At 49.4% G+C, this 18,612-nt stretch overlaps 1 protein-coding gene across 1 annotated transcript in view; it reads right to left on the bottom strand.

Moving 5' to 3' along the window:
- CACNA1G (calcium voltage-gated channel subunit alpha1 G) overlaps nt 1-18,235 on the bottom strand; it is a 97,350-nt gene extending 79,115 nt beyond the window's left edge. Inside the window, exons 1-7 of the mRNA XM_062506560.1 lie at nt 18,128-18,235; nt 17,499-17,632; nt 7,907-8,004; nt 5,756-5,915; nt 3,677-3,968; nt 3,091-3,183; nt 686-1,496 (exon numbers count right to left, since the gene is read on the bottom strand). Of these exons, the coding sequence (XP_062362544.1) occupies nt 686-1,496; nt 3,091-3,183; nt 3,677-3,968; nt 5,756-5,915; nt 7,907-8,004; nt 17,499-17,632; nt 18,128-18,220 (1,681 nt within the window). The 5' untranslated portion in view covers nt 18,221-18,235. The remainder of the gene's footprint in view (nt 1-685; nt 1,497-3,090; nt 3,184-3,676; nt 3,969-5,755; nt 5,916-7,906; nt 8,005-17,498; nt 17,633-18,127) is intronic.
- Nucleotides 18,236-18,612: the final 377 nt, after the last annotated feature.

The raw sequence follows: 18,612 nt of genomic DNA, 5'->3' as shown, positions 1-18,612 counted from the left end.
CCCAGATTCAAGAAAGATGCATTCAGTGTCTGACTCTTACAGGCTTCCTGAGCAAACCCCAGATTTTTAATACTCAGCATCTGTGATTGCCCTTGAGCACTCACACAAAGCAGACACTCAATCTCCCTGAGCTTTGTGTCCCATGGGAGCAGAGCTACACAGTGCTCAGGGGTGTGATAGGACTCATATCTGGAAGGTGTCCATCTGCAAGCTCTAGCTGATTTTGAGAGTACAGGACTTGGGAAGTGATCCCTGTAAATGGTTTGGAAATGGAGGGAAATCATGGAATTTTGTCCTAATATTTAATCTAAACTCACTCTCTGCAAAATTTAAAGCCATTCCCTCCTTCCTGTCACTACACGTCCTTGTCAAAGTCCCATTCCAGCTCTCTTGTACTTGTCTAATCTACAAAATGAAAATTGGAAACAAAATGGATTCACTGAAAACCCTCATATCCCCTGGATTATTTGAGGTATGAAGTCTGGGAGGTTGAAACCTCTCTCCTAAATTTGGCTATAAGAGGTAGGTCAAAAAATTCCTGTTCATCTCACCTGGAAAGCCATCGCCTTTCTCTGTAACGTGGACTGAAAAGAACCCTGCAAAAATTCAGAGAGAGAGAAAAATTAGGACATTTGTATTGTATTTCTGGAAGGCAGCCCTAGATGTAGATGCAACCCCAGCTCACCTGTGCTCTGTGTCTCCAGCAGCTTGTGCATGGTGCTGTACGGCCCGGGTGGGATGTTGAGGCTCGTCAAGGTGCTGCTCCCAGCACCCACGGCTGCCTCCCCCAGGTTCTTCTCTTTCAGGACCTCATGGGAGGTGCTGGAGTGCACTGTGGGGTACACCTTGCTGCCCACCATGCTCTTGGGTATCCCTTCTGGGCTTGGCAAGCCGAGGCTTGGCTGTGTCAGGGACGACCGGCAGCGCACCGGTTCGAAGTGACAGTCGGCGTGGTAGATGCTGTGCACGGACTCGGTGTTGCTGGGAGAGGCACTGGGGGCCCCCAGGGAGTTGGGAGCCGAGGGAGGGAGCATCAGCCTGTTGGTGCCATTGTGCAGTGAGCTGGTCTCCACATCGCTGATCTCCGGGCTGGCACGGGGTGCTCGCAGGTTCCCGTTGCCCAGGTGGTAGTGGTGGTGGTGGTGGTGGTGGTGGTGGATGAGGTGGTGCACGGAGGATCTTTTCCTGCTCCGGCGCTTCCTGGCGTGCCGCTCGGCCCCCACCTTGCTCGTGGGGCTGCTGAGGAATCCCATCCTCACACCTGCTGCCCTGTAGGCCTTCACCAGCTGCTTGCTGCCTTTCCGGGCAATGTAAACCAGGTACTTGAGGAGCTCATCATAGCAGCTGCCTGGCTCTGAGAAGCTGGCCAGGGTGCTGGCGTTGGACAGGTAGCGCACGCGCTGCTCCTTCATCAGCTGGCTCTCGCGCTGCTTCGTCTCGGAGAACTGCGTCGCTATCACCACCAGGCACAGGTTGATCATGAAGAAGGAGCCCACCTAAGGGGACAGGGGATATCAGCCACCTCAGTGCGGTTGTGGCACCCCACAGATCTGCAGGGCACAAAGAGTGGGGGGGCAAACCCCAGCCAAGCCTACCCCCCGTGTCACCCAGCGGGGACCACGGGCCGGGCTGACTCGCCCCCCAAGCTCCCACCCCAGGGACTCCCACGCCAGCCCTCCGTGGAGGACGTCACAGATCAAAGACGAGGCAAGATTATTTTGACAAAAATCACTTGCTCTTTTAAGACGGTGTTTTTCTCTCTCCACAGACAGCAGTTGTAATTATCACAATTAGTGGCATTAGGATGAATACTGAGCCTTCCTGATAGGAGCATTTTTTTTTTTTTTCTGCCAGTGTGTGGGCAGCTTGCGAGCAGATCCCTTTCCCCTGCTAACGGGATTTGCGGGTGACTGTTATGCAAGGGCATCAGCAGCCTGTACCCACAGGTTGGAGATTTTCTTTCCAACCAGGGTTTCATGAGGTTCTGCCTTCTGCACAGCCCAGCCTGGATCACAGGGAATTACTGACATGTAAACGGGCTATCACACACTGCTAACGTTACTGGCACGGCATCTGGAAAAGTACTGCTTGCTCTTCCTCTTCATCATCTTGGGGAGGCTGAGAGGAAGGATTTGTTTCTCTCTTGGGGAAGTTAACAGAAAAAAACATCATGGACTAAACAACTGTCTACTTTCTCGTCAGGATTTGAGTCCTGGTTTGATGAGGAGCAGAAATCCCCACAATGACTTAACTGACAATGTGCAGCTGTTTTTCTGGACTTAGACCAATTGTGTAGCAAGACAAGGAGTCATCTCACTTAGCTACATCTGACTGAGGCACTTAATGATCCTTTAGAGTCAAGAGAGAAATAGGTGCATCAAGTCTGCAATGCATCTAATTTATTTTGAATGTCTACCTTCAGAGGAGATGAATCACCCCCTTAAAGCACCTATTTTTCTCCCTTGACGATAAAGGGAGTCTAGACAATGAGCTTAGCCAGTCACTGTAGACAATTCTGCTTGCACAGATGAAGCCCATCATGGAGCCCACCCCATAGAAACTCTTTGTTGGCTCCATTGTGGGTGGCCTCAGATGATGCTGTGAAGTGTGGGTGGGCTGTGGGCAGTAATCTCTTCCCTCCTTTCTTAACATGCTCTCTGAAGTTTGGGACTGTTTTCCTGAAACATCCCCACTGCACCAATGATCCAGCCAGATGGGTTCTTCAATGTCGGGGAATTTTTGGCAGCCTCTTCCCTTTCCAGCACTCAAAAACTGAGCAGGTGAAATTTGCCTACTTTAAAACTTAGATTCAAGGTGGCAAGCAAGAGAGAGACACTTGGAGCACAAGAAGAGAAGTAGTAGAAGCAGCAGCAAAACCAGAAGTGTATCTACCACCGCTCGAGCACATTTTCCTTTCCTTCCTCATGTTTGCAGCACAATTCCGTAGGGAAGCTGCGTTTCTCCCAGCGGGCTGGTTGCTACTTCAGCTTTTATATTCACTGCACCCCCTGCCCTGTTCCTCTGGGTGACTCCACTCTGCTCTCTCCAAATGCCACGAGGACCCACCCTGCTCCCCCTAAGGCCACTCACAATGATCAGGAGGATGAAGTAAATGAAGTTGTAGAAGGAGTGTGCATCCATGACAAAGTACATGATATCCACCCAGCCTTCCAGCGTGATGACCTGGTGGAGACAGGAAGGGAAAATGAACTCCTCAAGGCTCAGTTACGACAAAGCACACAGGCAATGTTTATTCTGGCTGGGTCGTGTCTAACACCCCACAGTAGCTCTTGGTGTAGTACAAGATGCTGAGGAGCCAACTCCTGCTCTTCCAAACAGCCAACAGCCACGTTACCAGCTGCCCAGGCTGAATCTAGCCCCTTTCTAGCTGGACTTAAGAGCCACTAGTGCATTTTGCAGAGAGAAGAGAGCAGGCTCTAGGTTCTGCCCCACTCCAGCATCAACAGATTGCACACCCACATGCATGTGAGGTGGAGACATTCTCAAAACAGGCATCATATTGTATCCCTAACACTTTCAGCACCTGTGCACTACTATGTAAGTGCTCACTAGTGCAAAACAGTCCCCAGGAGTACAACTACACAGCCCCTGGGAATATGTTTGGGGCAGGACCTGCTGTTTGCCCACCGTGTGCCAGTCAGCAGACAGGGCTCACCTGAAATATCGCGATCCAGGCGTAGCCAATGTTATCAAAGTTGATGGCTCCCTTGAAGGGGTTGTGCTCCCCAGCAGAGCAGTTGGTGTAGTACTGGTTCCAGTTCACACAAGACGTGTTGGTGGTGTCATTGTAGGAATAATAATCCAGGGTGCACTCCAGACCCTCTTCCCTCCGTGTTGGGATGCTCCGGCAGTAGCGCATCCCGTTCTCCCGGGGCTGGGAGCAGATGAAGGGATTTTCATCTTCATTCTCTGTCTGGTAGTACCGCTCCAAATCTACCGTGTAGGGGCTGAAAAAGTCCAGACAGGGATGGGGCTTGCAAACTGACTGCAGGCAATCTGGCAAGGAGACAGCTGTAACAGCAGAGTCTGATATCTGCTTTTCTGGATCTTAAAGCTATTTTTTACAGAAGGAATCCCCTTGGACTTACTGAAGCCTCACAGGGTGAGCTGATGTCCTTAACTGGGTTTTGAGAAACTGAGGCAGTGCACTCGGGCCCATGGCAATCCCTCTGATGGCATCACTAAAAGTTACTCCCTCTGGAAGCACTCTGGCTGTGACTTTAGGAGACTAAAGTGTGACAGGGCTTCTCTGAAATGTTTCTGCTGCAGTAAGATGGAAATTGGTCCATTTAAGCTCCTGTATGTCCTGTCCTGGAGATGCCAAGAGTCATTTAGGGAGACTGTATGTACAAGGACCTCCCAAGATTCCTAAAAATCAGAGATAGGGACTTCATCTGCATTTCACTGTGTCAGTTCAGCCCACAGATAAGCTCTAAATTCCCTCTGAGGGTGGCCTTACCACAGCAAACCAGGCAAAAATATTCTTCAGGGAGATGAAACAACCCATGGCCAGTCAGAAACTGGCTCCTTGCTCTGCACACACTATCTCCTTAATGCTGCCAGGACTCCCACTAAAGCTTGCAAAGATATTTTTAAGCCTAGTTCAGCCTGGTTAATTCCTGCAGAATTGCCTGTAATACCCTTCAAAGCCTATCTAAACCCCTGGAATTCTGGCTCAATTAAACAGCACCCAAACCTGTGTCTCTATTGGATTTACTCGGTGGTGAAGCTGTCCCCCTGCTCTGCTGACATTTACTTAACAGGGATATGTCCTGGTAATGACACTTCCAGCCACTCTTCGAGGGCATGACCTGCAAGAGGGTGTGGGTGTTGATCAGGAGGTGGGTGGGAGAGATTGGAAGGTGCCTCGTGCCAGCCTGGCCACAGCAGCAGCAGCAAGGTAGCCCTGTTCCCTGTGTACAGAAAAGAAGTTTTGGGCTTGTAGGATTCCTCCATCCAGGTGTGAATCCAGCCAGATCCACCCTGGGGAGTCAGCAATCCATGGAAAGGTGACAGGCACGGCAGGACTTGGCAGAGACGTCAAGAATTTGCAGTCACCTGCCTTTCTCCAAGCACTTGAAGGGATGGAGGTGGTGGAAAAAAAAACAGGTAGGTAGAACAGGCATGGAAACCCTGAAAGAGGCTGTCAGCTACCAGGTACATCAACCACTGTTCAAACAGTGCTACATCAGGCCAGAAAACTGATCACAACAGTTCTTTTGGCCTTAAAATTCAGGGATCTGTGAAAATTAACACTTTGGGATGGGGACTGTCTCTTGCTCTGAGGCTGAAAAGTACCTAGCATCAAAAATGCACAGTAGTTCTATTAGCTTTTCCTGGAGTTTAGGTGAGACTAAAAGTTGTGGCAATAAACACCACCAGCCACTGGAGGGGATTCAGACCTGGGCACCTCCACACAGAAAAGGTCTGAATTTAGAAAGCCTGAACCCCCATTCTCAGAAGTTTGTTTTTTGGTTTTTTTTTTTTTTTGAGGCTTTTAGCAATCAGAGAGGCTCCCAAATGCTAGCTGAGGGTTAAGAGCAGCCTGCAAATGCAAATGGTAAATTGTCACAGCTCGCTCTGTTCCCTCTGTGTGTGCCCAAGCAGGAGTGATGGTGGCATTTAGGAGCAGGGAGCATTTACAGAAGGGAAGGGTGTTTTTTTACAGAGGAGATCCTGGAGGGACAGCCTCCCTGAAGCTGGGGAGACACTGGAGCTGCCCACACAGACTCACAGGCTGAAGTTCTCAGGGAGGAAGCAGCGGTTCCTGAGCAGACCTGCCCACAGCTGGACTCCCACAATGCCAAAGATGAAGAAGACGAAGAAGCAGAGGAGGAGGACGTTCCCCAGCATGGGCAGCGTGTCCAAAAGCAGCGTCACCAGGATGCGCATACCTGAGGCAAAGGGGAAAAGTTCACATGGAATTTTCTTGTTCCAGCTATGTCCTCCTGGCCTTTTCCTTTCCACAGATACTTTTCCACCTATATTTCCTTCTATTGTTTTCCTTCTATCCTCTTCACCCACATGTGGCTTGTGAACAGTCTCAGCTTCCCCTGCCCTCTGGTTTCCCCTCAAAGCCCCTGGAACACCCCCTTTCATTTGTGCCTTGCTCCTGGACACCAGACCTACCTTCCCTCTTCCTCAAGTCCTCTTCTCCGAAGTTTTCTAGCAATTATATTTTGTTTCTTCCCTCAGATTAAATTCTCATCTCCTTTGCTCAACCGTATTTCTTTCTCCATTCAGTATATTTCAAAATTCCCTTCCCTCCCTATTTCCCCTCATCTACCCTAATTGTCCTCTCTTCCTTAAAATACAGGACCCTTTCTGGCAGTTAATTCTCACAACAGAGAACAGCCAGTTCTGTAACAAAGACAAACTGATGGTGACTTTAACTTGACATTTACACACAAAAAATTGATTTAATCTGACATCTGTGGAATATTCTGCTCATCTCTCACTCTCCTTCTTTCCCCATGTTCTGCACTCTCTCACTTGCTTATATTGGCTTTTATCTAAAGAAAGCTTTACTGTTGCACTCTTTACTTTGACACTTCAGAAAGACTTTTTTTCTCTTATCCTGATGCTGTCACCTCCTCTCTCAGGGTTTTCCTTCTACTCCTTTACTGGGGAACAACAACCTTGCATCAACTTCTAATTAACTAAAATTACTTTCTGTGGTTATTGCATTGATCATCATACAAAGCTCATTTTTTATTTTTCCCACCTTGTATTTCTATCCCACTGTAACTACGTTGCAGAGAAGACAAGATAAATTACCCAGGATTTCAAAACACATTAAGTGAATTACATCCCCAGTTAGACAGTGGTGGATAAATTCAGCTGTCCACCAGTTCAGCAGTAGGGATAAAAAAAACACAACCATTGCAAACAGGATTCTGAAGCTTCTGTAATGATTGAAACATCAGCAGCAAAGCCAGATTAAGTTCAAGAGTCAGGAGCAGGAAAATAAATAGATCCCAGGCACTTCCAGCATCAGCAGAGAGAACTGAAGCAGATTAGTTCTCATCAAGGCATTAGGCCAGTTCAGATAGGGGAAAGCAGACTTGGATTCAATTTAGCTAAAACAGTACTTTTTTGATGATTTGATGACCAGGCTTGTAGGACCAGGAAAAGGATGCTTCTGGTGCAGTTGTACTTAACATACCTGATCCATACAGCATCTGAGAGGGACAGTGCTCAGTGTCTCTCTTGGAGCACTGGGATTTGCCCAGCATGGGGCAGTAGGAGGGTTTGTGATGGCCAGTGCCATCTGGGGCTGGGCTGCCATGCAACAGCAGGCAATGCCATCCCCTGCTGCTTAAAGCAGGGCTGAGACCCTTGTCCATGACCTGATACACCAGGACTGAAGAGCCACTGCCCATCCCACCTAGGTCTGCTTTGGAGATGCTGGGGGTTTGGGCTCTATGGACCAGCTCCAGGTTCCTCAGCACTTCCCAGGGGGCTACAAGACTTCCTCACCCCAATTTCTCCAGGGAAGCATGAAGTATCCCAGGGAGGGTGGGAGCAGCAAGGCTCAGACCCCACTGCCTGTACTGCCTGTACTGCCTGTACTGGCTGTACTGACTGGCAAAGGCTGTTGGTTCAGTCAATCCCTATCACCTGCAGCCCTTTAGCAGCCTCCTCAGACCCTCTCCAGATGAGAAAGGAAGGTGTCTGAAGACAGTCCTGGATAACTTATTGACTCATCTCTGATGCTATGGTGTCAAAAGGAACACAGACAGTGGTGGTAGGACCCAACACTGCCAGGCTTGGGCAAACATTTGAGTTGTGATGTAAGATCAAAGTATCTGGGTTTGCCCTCCCATCTTTGGGGCATGGATCCAGAGAGCTGGCCCCAACAGGGAGGAATAAGGATCTGACTTACTGGGGACCCTGTTGATGGCCCTGAGTGGCCGCAGGACCCGGACGGTGCGGACGGCTGAGAAGCTGACATTCTGCAGGTCCAGGGAATACTCCAGCATCCTGAGAAAGACACCAAACCACAGAGGAGTGTCATGGATCCAGTGGAGAAATGTTAGATTATCAAACATTACAAAGCAAACATTAAATGCCAGCCACTCACAGAGGAACTTGTTACTGCATCTCTCCCATCAGGAAAGTTTGCCAGAGGAATTAATTAAGGCTTGTTTGTGTGTCAGGATAAAGTCAATGAGGGGGGAATGTGATATACCAGCTCACACAGCCACAGATCTCTCTCTCTCTCTCTTCTGCTTTGGTTAGTGTTTTTGCACAGGGCCAGGCAGAAGCTTCTGAAAGTCCCTGCACACTCCAGAGAGGAAATTTCCATCAATATCACAGATACTGTAATGAATCTGAGTTTGTTGTGCTGAAAGGAAGAATTTCTCCTGGTGCAGACCCCTCCATGGGCACAGGAGATGAGCAGCACAGGACACTGAACTCTACTGCCTCTGGCCACCAGAGACCCTTATCAGGAGGAACCAAAATTGGTGACACTTGCAGGTAAAAAATGAGGCCAACATGGACCTAGGAACCTCCCAGTGTTCCCACTGTCTGATAGGGTTATTTCCCAGCTCCACAGAGGAGCAACATTCACAGGACTTAGTCTTAGGATGCACCTGGATGACTGCAAGTCTCTGGGGTGCCCCAGCACCTCTCATTCTTCTCATGGCACCTTTGCTCAAGCACAACAGAGTCACCAGTCACAAGACCTCCAGGACTTTTCTCTCTGGCCATGGGAAGATCCAAGAGCTCTACCCAGAATATTACTGGAGAGGCAGAGCCAGGCAAAAGTAAGGAAGACAACCCTGAGGCTCCCTGGACAGTCAGGTTCCCACTGCCACAGGCACCCACAGCATATTAATCTCTTCCGAAAATTAACAAGTTCTATCTCCAAACAAGCTGGGTGGTTCCCTCCCTCTGACTCTGATGGCTAGAAGCCTAACTTCCAGCCTGAATTTATTCAGGACAAGCTCATATCCATTTTTTCATACAGCAACACTGTCTTTAAAGTAGCTTCTCTAGATGTTATTTGTCCCTGATGTTCACCACCCATGTGTTTATGGAGGACAAAGCACGTCTCCTATCAGCCTTGATTTTGCAAAGTCAAACAAATCAAGTTCTTCTAGCCCCATCTCACAGACAGGCTCTCTGCCCTTCAGTCACGACCTTCCTCCATGCTTGATCCAGTCTGAATTAATCTCACCTGATTAGGCATCAAGTTTCTGGAGGAGGCTTTGGTTGCTCCTTGCACCAAGGCATCAGTGCTTCCCCTTTCCTCCCTGCTGGAAATCCCATGGGATCCATCAGTGCTGTGTTGGGTTTGCCATGGCTGCAGCACACAGGAGGCTTCTGTTCTTGCTGTGATCAGCCAAACCCACTCTCCTCCCTCCTCACCTCCAGCAGGTGAGGGGTGCCCCAGGGTGGAGAAGGCTCAGCTCCCCTTCCAGCCCCCAAATAAACAACTCCATGCTCAATGCAGTGAGGCTTTACTTGATTGGCTCTAATGAGAATGATGATGATGATCAAGCCATATCTAAGATTAAAATAACCTCAAGGTATTCCTCTCTGCTGAGCTGACCCCCACAGCAATGGGACAGTCCCAGGACTTGGAGGTTGGACAGGCACATATGGATACTTCAAATTTGTTCTCAGCTGCTGACCAGAACGGAAGGCAGCGTGTTCACAAAACCCCACCTGACCTGGGGGTAGAAAACCAGCCCCTTCCTCAGTGCACAGGACTCCCTGCACTGGGCAAGCTTTGGCTAAGGTGAGGAGAGGGGCAGTGGTTTCCCTGGCTTTCATTGCTGTCAAGTTCCATTCGCTGTTGAAAAATATTTCTGTGTGGTTGGCAATATTCAGGTAAAAAGCCCATATCAAACATACAGCTTTTCTTTCATCCATTATTAAAACAGAGGCTGCCAGCAAAACTCAGAGCAGCACGTGGGTTACATGCAGTAAGACAAATCATTTTCTGATTAATGACAGCTCCAGACACACTTCCAGAGATGTGACTGCTTGTAAGCTGCAAAGGACGTGCTGTAAAATGCATTTTGATTTAACTTATTAAAAAACAATTATAATGCCATATTTAAATGAACAAGCCAAACAACAACCCAGAGACTTGAGCAAACACTTGAACACCAAGACCAAGATCAAGAAGGTGGTGTCCTGCCTGTGTTGCTGGACACTGCTACCAGAACTGGTGTCACATCACTGCCAATCTCAGCCCCAGACACAGACTACAGGGTCCACACCTTGCTGGAAACCAACAGCTCAAGTGCCTTGAGGGAACTCAGAGAAAAATGCCAGTAAAGCTCAGTCACTAAAGAGCAAGTCCAGTGAGAACACCACCAGTCCCCAGCTCTGAGGTCACTTCCCAAGGCAAAGGGAAGCACGGGAAAGATCAATCCACATCCCTGCCAAGGGAAGATACTCAGGGAGAGCAAATGTCAGGATGTCACCAGATGGTGAGGTGACAAGTACATTTACCAGCATATATAGCATTTATGCATTGGAAATCTGCAGTGTAAAAGGCTCCTGATGAAGCTTCAATTCAAATGTCATCTCTGCTCAGAGGGGAAGGCACGATGCCTGTCAGCACCGCTGCCACCAACCTGGTGCCCAGCCAAGTTAAAGGCTCAGAGAGAAACTCAGCATTAAATAGGATGGATTCACAGCTCGTCAGGGTGATCATCAACCCCCGATCACTGGAGTTATTCAGAAAAAAAGCGGAAATATCTAGGACTTTCTAAGAATAAAAGTGGAGCATCTGCAAAGCCAGACGTACAACGGGCTGCTGGTGGGAGGCAGAGAGGGAGCTGATGCAAACCTTTGGCAAATGCTTCTTCAAGCAGGAAAACTCCCAGAGCTCAGCTGACAGGCAACAGGGATGGCTCAAGATGGACCAGGCAGGTGAAACTCATTCCTATTCCACCTGGAGACAGTGAGTTGGAGCATGCTGGGGTTTCTGTCATGTAAAACCCAATGCACCCGGAGGGATTACCTGAGTGTAATGTCAGGCAGCAACCCTGAGGCGAAGGGTTTTCAAAAGTGATGCTCAGGAAAGGTTCAAGGGGCTCTGCTTACCCAGAGAGCCTGTAACAGAGCACAGAAATTCCAGCAAAGTCCTTCTCACACCTAGCCAGCATTGCTTCTCTGAAGCAGCCCTGACTCTGCTCCCATCACCAGGATCACTTCTGCTCAGGAAGTAGAAGATGTGAAAACCCAACAGAGTCACACAGAGAGTTTCTGCTGAGGGCACTTTCCAAGGAAAGCTTGAACTCTCCCCTTTCGCAGCTGGGTGCTGGGGATGCTGCACAACCAGGGAATGTGACCAAGGTCACACGAGGAAATGGTGGCACAGCAGCAGTGGCTGCACGCAGGGCCACCCCTGGGAGCTGCCCACTCAGAGCCCTGCACTGCTGGGGAGAGATAGGCTGAGATTTATTCAACGTTAAAAAGCTTCCAAAACTGGGCATATAGACACCCTTTATCTGCAAAGCACAGCCATCAGTGGGTGATATTAAGCCATTGGTGCTGGAAAAGACAAGGGGAAATTATTTAGGCGGCGTTGTATCTTCAGAAAGCTGGAATGAAATTTCCCCTGGCTCTTGCCAGCTTGGCTGTGCTCTGCTTTCACTCAGCTCTGCGTTTGGAGCCTTGCGAGTCTCACCGCATTCGTGGGTGTTGCTTAATTTTAAAAATACTCATTTCAATCAAGCTGAACAGAAGAAAAAAGAATAGCACACAGAGAGCATGAACCCTGCAGCCTGCTGGATCTGGCTGCACCATGTGTCCCAGCCAGGACACTTGACTAATGAGGCTTTTGAAGCAGCAGCAAGTTCAGCTGAAGAACTGAAAAGAAACTAAAGAATTACCTTTTAAAAGGTCCTAAAACTTAAAAACCCTCCAGGCTTTTCACAGGTAGATTTGAGTCAGCTCAGCCGAGAGGGAGACTGCTGAGGGCTTTCTTTTACCCAGCAGGTTTCTGTGAGTCAGGGATGCAGCTTGTTCGGGATGCTCTGCTCCAAAGGCTGTGGGAAGGCAGCATGGAGCATCCACAGCCATGGATTTCATCTGTGCCCAGGTCTTGGCTACCCTTTATCCACCCAAAAGTAACGCAAAACATTAAATTGCACGGCTCAGCCGCAGATATCCGAGTGCCAGAAGTTCATGATGACAAGCATTGGCTTGATGTTATTCAGCCACCTCTGCTCAGAGCACAAAGCACCTAATTTGGGATTAGTCAGGACACAGTGGGGCCGTGGAGGAGGCTCCCATTTTCCAGGACACTCATATCTATCCTGGAAAGCTCAGGAGAGCTCCTGGGAGCGGGTTTGGTGCAGCTTTCCCTGCGGCACAGAGGGGCCGTGGCTGTGGCAGTGGCTGCACATCGGGTAATTGTGTGTGTAAATCAGCCTCTTCCATGGGCATGTTTGCTCAGGGTGCCCAGGCAGCACAGAGGACACTGCTGCCACTTCCTCATGTGCTGCTGCTCAGGTCAGACAACTCAACAGAGGCAGATGGGATGAGAAAGCAACATTCATCCTACCTCTGTCCTGGTTTCATTTTTAAGGGATGAAGAGACTAATATATGGGGGAAGAACAGCCTTTGCAGTGGGAGGCTGCAGCAGGGGCGCCTGTAGGCAGTCCCACACCAGCTCTTTCTTCCCTGTGTCTGAACCAGCCCCTTGATGAGCCTTGTACAGCTAAAAATGCCCTTCAGAGGAGCCCTGACTGCCTGTGGAGCGATCTGGCGCTGTGGGGTGAAGGCCACATGCTGGAAGCTTCACCAAGAGCACACAGCAGGAATCTTGCTCTGGCTGCTGCAGCCATGGGATCATAGCTCCCTGCAGAGACCTGTCTGGCACCATAGCCCTCCTTCCAATTTCTGAGCTAAAGAGCTTTTCAGACCCCATCCAGATTTAGATGGAGCAGGGACGGAGTGGGGGCTGTGGCATTGCTTTCTCTTCTGTCTTATGAACTTATGAACACAACAGGGCTTCCTGCAGCCTATTTCATCCTTGAAATTCAGTGCTCAAAACCAGGAGGGAGAAAGACACCCTTAAGGTTGTTTATGAAGGCTTCAGTGAAGCTCACTGTTTAATAGAGCCTTCAACAGACAAAGAAAAAATCATAACAAACATTAGAAATGTTCAGGAAGCAAAGAGAGAAAGAATTGGTGTCTGTTTCTGAATTAAGCATCCTGCCAACCACCTCCAGCCCCAGCTCCTCTTCAATCGTAAGCAAAATATTCCAGAAGTGTTTAACTTTCCTACAAAGTCTTTGAAGAGGCTCGTTACCATTACAATGAGCAAAGCACAAACAGGGCTCCTCAGTCTTGGCCAAACAACTGCCTGAGCCTGGAGTAACCACAGACCCACACAGCTCTAACAGGGGATGATGCACAGCCCTGCTCGGTGGGGAGCAGAACGTGGGCACAGGAAGGCAGAGAGGAACTCCATGAGCTCTGACAGCTCCAAATTATCCCCTGGTGTAAAGCTCTCTCACAGGAAAACAATAAACCATTAGGGATTTTTGTTGTTTTGGGCTTAGAATCATAGAGTAGAATCATAAAATCTCCTGAGCTGGAGGGGAACCACAAAGATCAAAGCCTAGCTCCTGGCCCTGCAGAGGATAATTCCAAAATCACACCAGGGGGGGTTTTGATGAGGATGGCTTAAAGCCCATTTCAATCTACAGGGATGTAGAGGTCATGGAAGCCCTTATCTGAACAAACTTGTGTTCCTGCAAGCTGCTGGGACTGCAGCAAGGTGTGGGTCTGGGGCTGGCTCCAGCTGAGCAGAAGGCAGATCTCAGTCTGTGGCTACCCTCTTCCCACAGCCTGAGCAGAGAAGGTGTACCTGTGTCCTGCAGGAGGACAGTGGATGCTGGGTCCTGCAGTGGCCAGGGAGACACCAAGCCAGGTCACATCTCCATCCCACATCTCACCAGCCCAAGCCCCAGTCAGCATTAAACCGAAACCACTTGTGAGTATTTTGGGATGCAAACAAGCACCCATACTCAGTACATCTGTGTCTTATGCTGGGAGAGGTCAAAATGATATTGAATCATTTTTAGAGGGCAAGAGCTGCTTGCAAAGCCTGTTAAACTTCAAAGTCTTCTCTTGCAAGCAAACTCCCCCAATCCCCTCCTCTAAAAATAATGTGACATAATTACACCATTCATCACTTTTTCCCCTCCCCTTTTTCCCCATGCAACTCTGTAACCTACAGCAAAAGCTGTGTTTCCCTAAGCAGAGTTTTTAAAATACAGCACTATTCTCATCTCCAGCAAGTTTTACTGTAATTACAGATGTGTTGCAGACATTACACACTCTATAATTAGCACTAATTGCATTACATTGTCACAAAGAAGTCATTTACTCTCCATGAGTTCATGAGATTGATCTGGACAGTTTAACTTAATGGCATCCCACGGAAGTGGCCAGCAGGAGCAAGGACAGCATCCAAGATGCTCTCCCAGACCTCCAAAAGGCAAATCTGGGGCAAAAATGCACAAAATAGCTTCTCCACAATGATAACCTTTGTCAGATCTAGCAAGTTCTCAGAGAATGGGGAAAATGAAATGCTACAAGTTGGGGCTTTTTTTTGGGGGGGTGGGGGGTGGGGAGAGGAAGCGTGGGTTGAAGGCTGCTCTAAACTGGTGGTGGCTGGCAAGGGTTTCTATGGATGCTGTGTCTGTGGGAATGTACAGCCCCAGTATGACATGCTTCCCCCACCTGATGCTGCCCCACAGATGTGGTTTCCAGCTTCTCTTCTCCCCTGACATCACTTTCTGCAGCCCATGAAAAGGGAAGTGGCAGGAAAAGCAGGAGAGCTGGAGCTCAGGGTCCTGCTGGCGAGCTCACACTATGCTGCTGCTTCCCTCCTCCCATGTCTTACACATAAAGGGCAGAGAAAAAATGTGAAGGCAGAAACAGAATTGCTTGGTTGTGGTCACCAGGACCACATGGAAACCTCAGTCTCCTCCCCTGGCATTTCACTGGGGAACCTGGTTGAGGCCCTTATGTGAGACCTCCATAAAAACATGACTCACTTCATCTGGTATGTAAGCAAACCCAGCTGGGCTTTGAGGATTGCCCTGGCACACACTCTCCAGGGCCCCACTTTGGCTCTGGTCTCCTTCCTGACACCTGGTCAGATGCAGGATCCCTCCATGCAGAGCTCAGCTCATCCCTTGCTCCTCTGCTCTGCTGTGAGCACCATGGGCTGGGTGCTCATCAGGGTAGTTTACCCCATTTGGGAAGCAAAAGGCTGCCTGAGGAATTTCCCTCTGTCTGGTTTGGGTTTGACCCTGCAACACTTTTATCCCTTATAGTGTTTTTTACCTGTATCTTAGGTCTACTAAGGGCTTGAGTATTTTATTTTTTTTTCCCCTGCTACAGCAGTGTCCCATTCCTGCAGCCCCTTTGGCTTTCCCTGGCACTCAGCAGGCTCTCCAGGACTGCAGCAATGCTCTGAGTAGGATGCAGCACTCCAAGATGGATGGGCTAAGATTGGAGGAGAGCAAAAGGGCACAGAAAGGAGCAGAGAAAGCCCGTGCTGGAGGAGGAGAGGCTCTGTTTTGCATTTAAATCCAGTTCGATCCTTTGCCAGCTGAATTGGTTTTGACGGGGCCCAGATGGGAACAGTTCATACACATGAAGGAAAGAGCCATCACTTAGTGAGAGGCAAAGCCAACCTGGCAGAAGGCACAAGAAGGTCAGTCTGCCATGCTGCAAAAAACGCTGCAGCAAAAAAAAAAGGTTCTGCATGTTGGGGATGGGGGAGCAGCAGCTGCAAGGGGAGGATCTGTGCCATGAGGTGACTCTGCCCAGGAAGGAGATAACTCTCACATACCCAAACACCTGGCCAGGTGCAGGTATGAAGAGGTTTCTTTGCTTAAGCAAAGAGGAGTGTGATATTTTGGCACAGGAATAAGGATGGTCCCTGCTGGTCTCCCTCTAGAGTGAGGTCCCATCATGTTGGGGTCCTCACAGAAGGACATCAGGGATAAGTCTGGCTCCAAAGGCTTTGCAAGATCCACAAGCAAAGGCAGGACCAGGCTGGGAGGGCAAGGTGGCAGCACCCTGGCACAGTGGAGTTGGGAACAGCCCAGAATCCATGACCATGCTTCCCCAGATGGGATGTCTGGCCTTGCTTGGGTTGGGCTCTTAATTATTATTATATAATAAATATATAATAATATATTAATTATAATTAATTCATCACAATTAATTCTGATAAAAAATATAATAAACAAGAAGAAATAAAGGTGGCTTAGCAAGCTCCAGCCTTTGGATGTTCTGCTGGTGTCTACAACCCTAGCAGACCTGATTGGACCTGTGGTTCCCTCTTGTCCCATCACTGCTGTCCCTAACATTGCTCAGACATTTCAGGAGGAAACCCTGAGCCTTCTCCTAAACTGAGGAGCCAGAGGCTGGTGGGGCTGGAAAATAGGAGGTTGTGGCTTCCTGCAGGATACAGGTTTATGGGGACAATTATAGCTCCTGGGTCTGAAGCTCGCTGCATCTTCTCACTTCTGCAACAATGAATTTTTCAATCCAAGGATGCACTGGAGACCTGGCATCTCCATTTTACTTCTTCCAGCTGACTAGCAGAGGCACAGGCCATGGACCTGTGAGGCCAGCAATGGACCATAAGCAAAACTCATTAAGGTGCTGCCCCTTCTTGGACCACACCAAACTCATGCCAAGCAAACAAGCTGAGAGGGGCCTCTGCTTCTTTCCAAGAAAAATCTAGTAAATTTGATCCCTAGCTCTATCAAAAGAGGCAAAATCTCACTGTTTTCCCAAAAGTCTTGGGGCTCCTGGGGCAGGGAGGAAAGGCAAGGGCCAGCAAGAGATTCATGTGTCAAAGGAAGTCAGCTCACTGGCCAGTGGCCAAGGCGTTTTCATGTGGATTTCCAGCCCCTGCCAGGAGACTCTCAGATGCTGGAAGAGCCTTTAATTCAAACCAGGTGCCTCTGAAAGGAAAACACTCAGAAAGGCAAACTTGATCACTTTCCCTCAAGGAAAAAAAATAATTATGAGGGCAATCCTGCACGTTTCAGTAAACGATCCTTCCTGGCACAGCCCTCCATGCTCCCAACTGCCCACTCCAAACATGGAAACTAAAACCTCTGGTGGGCTGAAGGGAGGAGAGCCAAGCCCAGTGCCCAGCAAAGGAGCCCCAGCCTGGTCAAAATCCACCACAAACAACTTTTGTCACCCTGCCCTGCTCTGTCTGTGAGCTGAGCATCAGCTCTCCCTCAAGCTACTGAGAGCACCAGAGGGGCAGCTGCAGCTCAGGAGTGATCCCTGCTGGGAAGATCACGGTCCTGGAATGGACAACACCAATGGCACTGACACCAGCCAGCCCCCAACCTTCACTGCTGCAAACCAGCTGCTCCCCCAAATCCAGTGCTTGCCAAACAGAGCCATAAATAACAACAGAGAGACTCAGGAAGAAGAGGACCTGCCTCCCCAGACCTACCCTGCAATGACGATGAAGAAGTCCAGGCGGTTCCATGTATCTCCCAGGTAGCATTTCTTCCCAAAAATCCCCAGCGCGATCATCTTGACAATCATTTCCACAGCAAAGAAGGCAAAGATGAAGTCATCAAAGCTCTGCAAAAAAAAAGGAAGGGAGGAGGGATGCTCCTGCACACTTGCACCAAGGGAGGGAATTAGAAACCTGAGTCCAGCAAAGTCTCTCTTACATCTCTCAAAGCTAAGTCCCTGGGAAGAAGCTGTGCTTGGAGCAGCCCCGTGTCCCCCACAGCCCAGATGGTCCAACAGCACCCATACTGCCAGCATAATGGGACAAGTATATTTTGGGCACTGCTTTCACTGACCACTAGACGGTTGGCCTTCCCCAAGGACTCCAAGAAAGGCTTGGCCAGGCTGGGGCTGGCACAGCCTGGCAGGGGCTTTGTCTGAGGCACTGCACGTTCTCATCCCAGCATCAAAATCAGCATTTCCCAAGGGCTGGCAGGCCAGACAGTGCAGGCAGGACCTTCCCTCCTGGGACACAATGCCACCGTGGCTGGAGCCAGCTCAGTCCTTCCCTCTCCACACCAACCTGAGGCTGCCATTGAGCTTGCAGCAGCACCGGGGCCGTACCTGGAGGATCCTGCAGCGCGGCGAGTCGCAGGCGATGTCCTCGCAGGGGTGGAACATGCCCAGCGTCACACAGTTGAGCAGGATCACCAGCATGCTGACCCTCTCAAACCACCTGCACACACCCGTCAAGGAGCCAACAGACCCAGAGGTGCATCCACCACATGAACTGGAAAGGTTTTCCTGGTCTTTAAGGCCAGGAGCAGAGCAGCTTCCCTGAGCTAGGCGCTGTCTGGGTTTACATGTTGAGATACCTGCCTGTGTTCTCCCCATGCTGCCATCAGTAGCTACAGCTGATGTGAAAACCACTCTAAAATGGAAGTTGCATGGCAAGAGTGCTGAGTGCTGATGTGATGGATTAAAACATTTAATTAAATGAGCGATATCAACTTTTAGGAAAAAAAAATAAAAAACCCCACACCATTAATTTCCTCTCCTGGCGTTTTACAGAAAAGCACTTTAACAACATTACAATTTCTATTAACCAT

This window comes from Cinclus cinclus, chromosome 20 (genome assembly GCF_963662255.1).
Source record: "Cinclus cinclus chromosome 20, bCinCin1.1, whole genome shotgun sequence".
Classification (NCBI taxonomy): domain Eukaryota; kingdom Metazoa; phylum Chordata; class Aves; order Passeriformes; family Cinclidae; genus Cinclus; species Cinclus cinclus.
The sequence above is the reverse complement of the archived record's forward strand: the minus strand, read 5'-3'. Positions and strand labels throughout refer to the sequence as shown.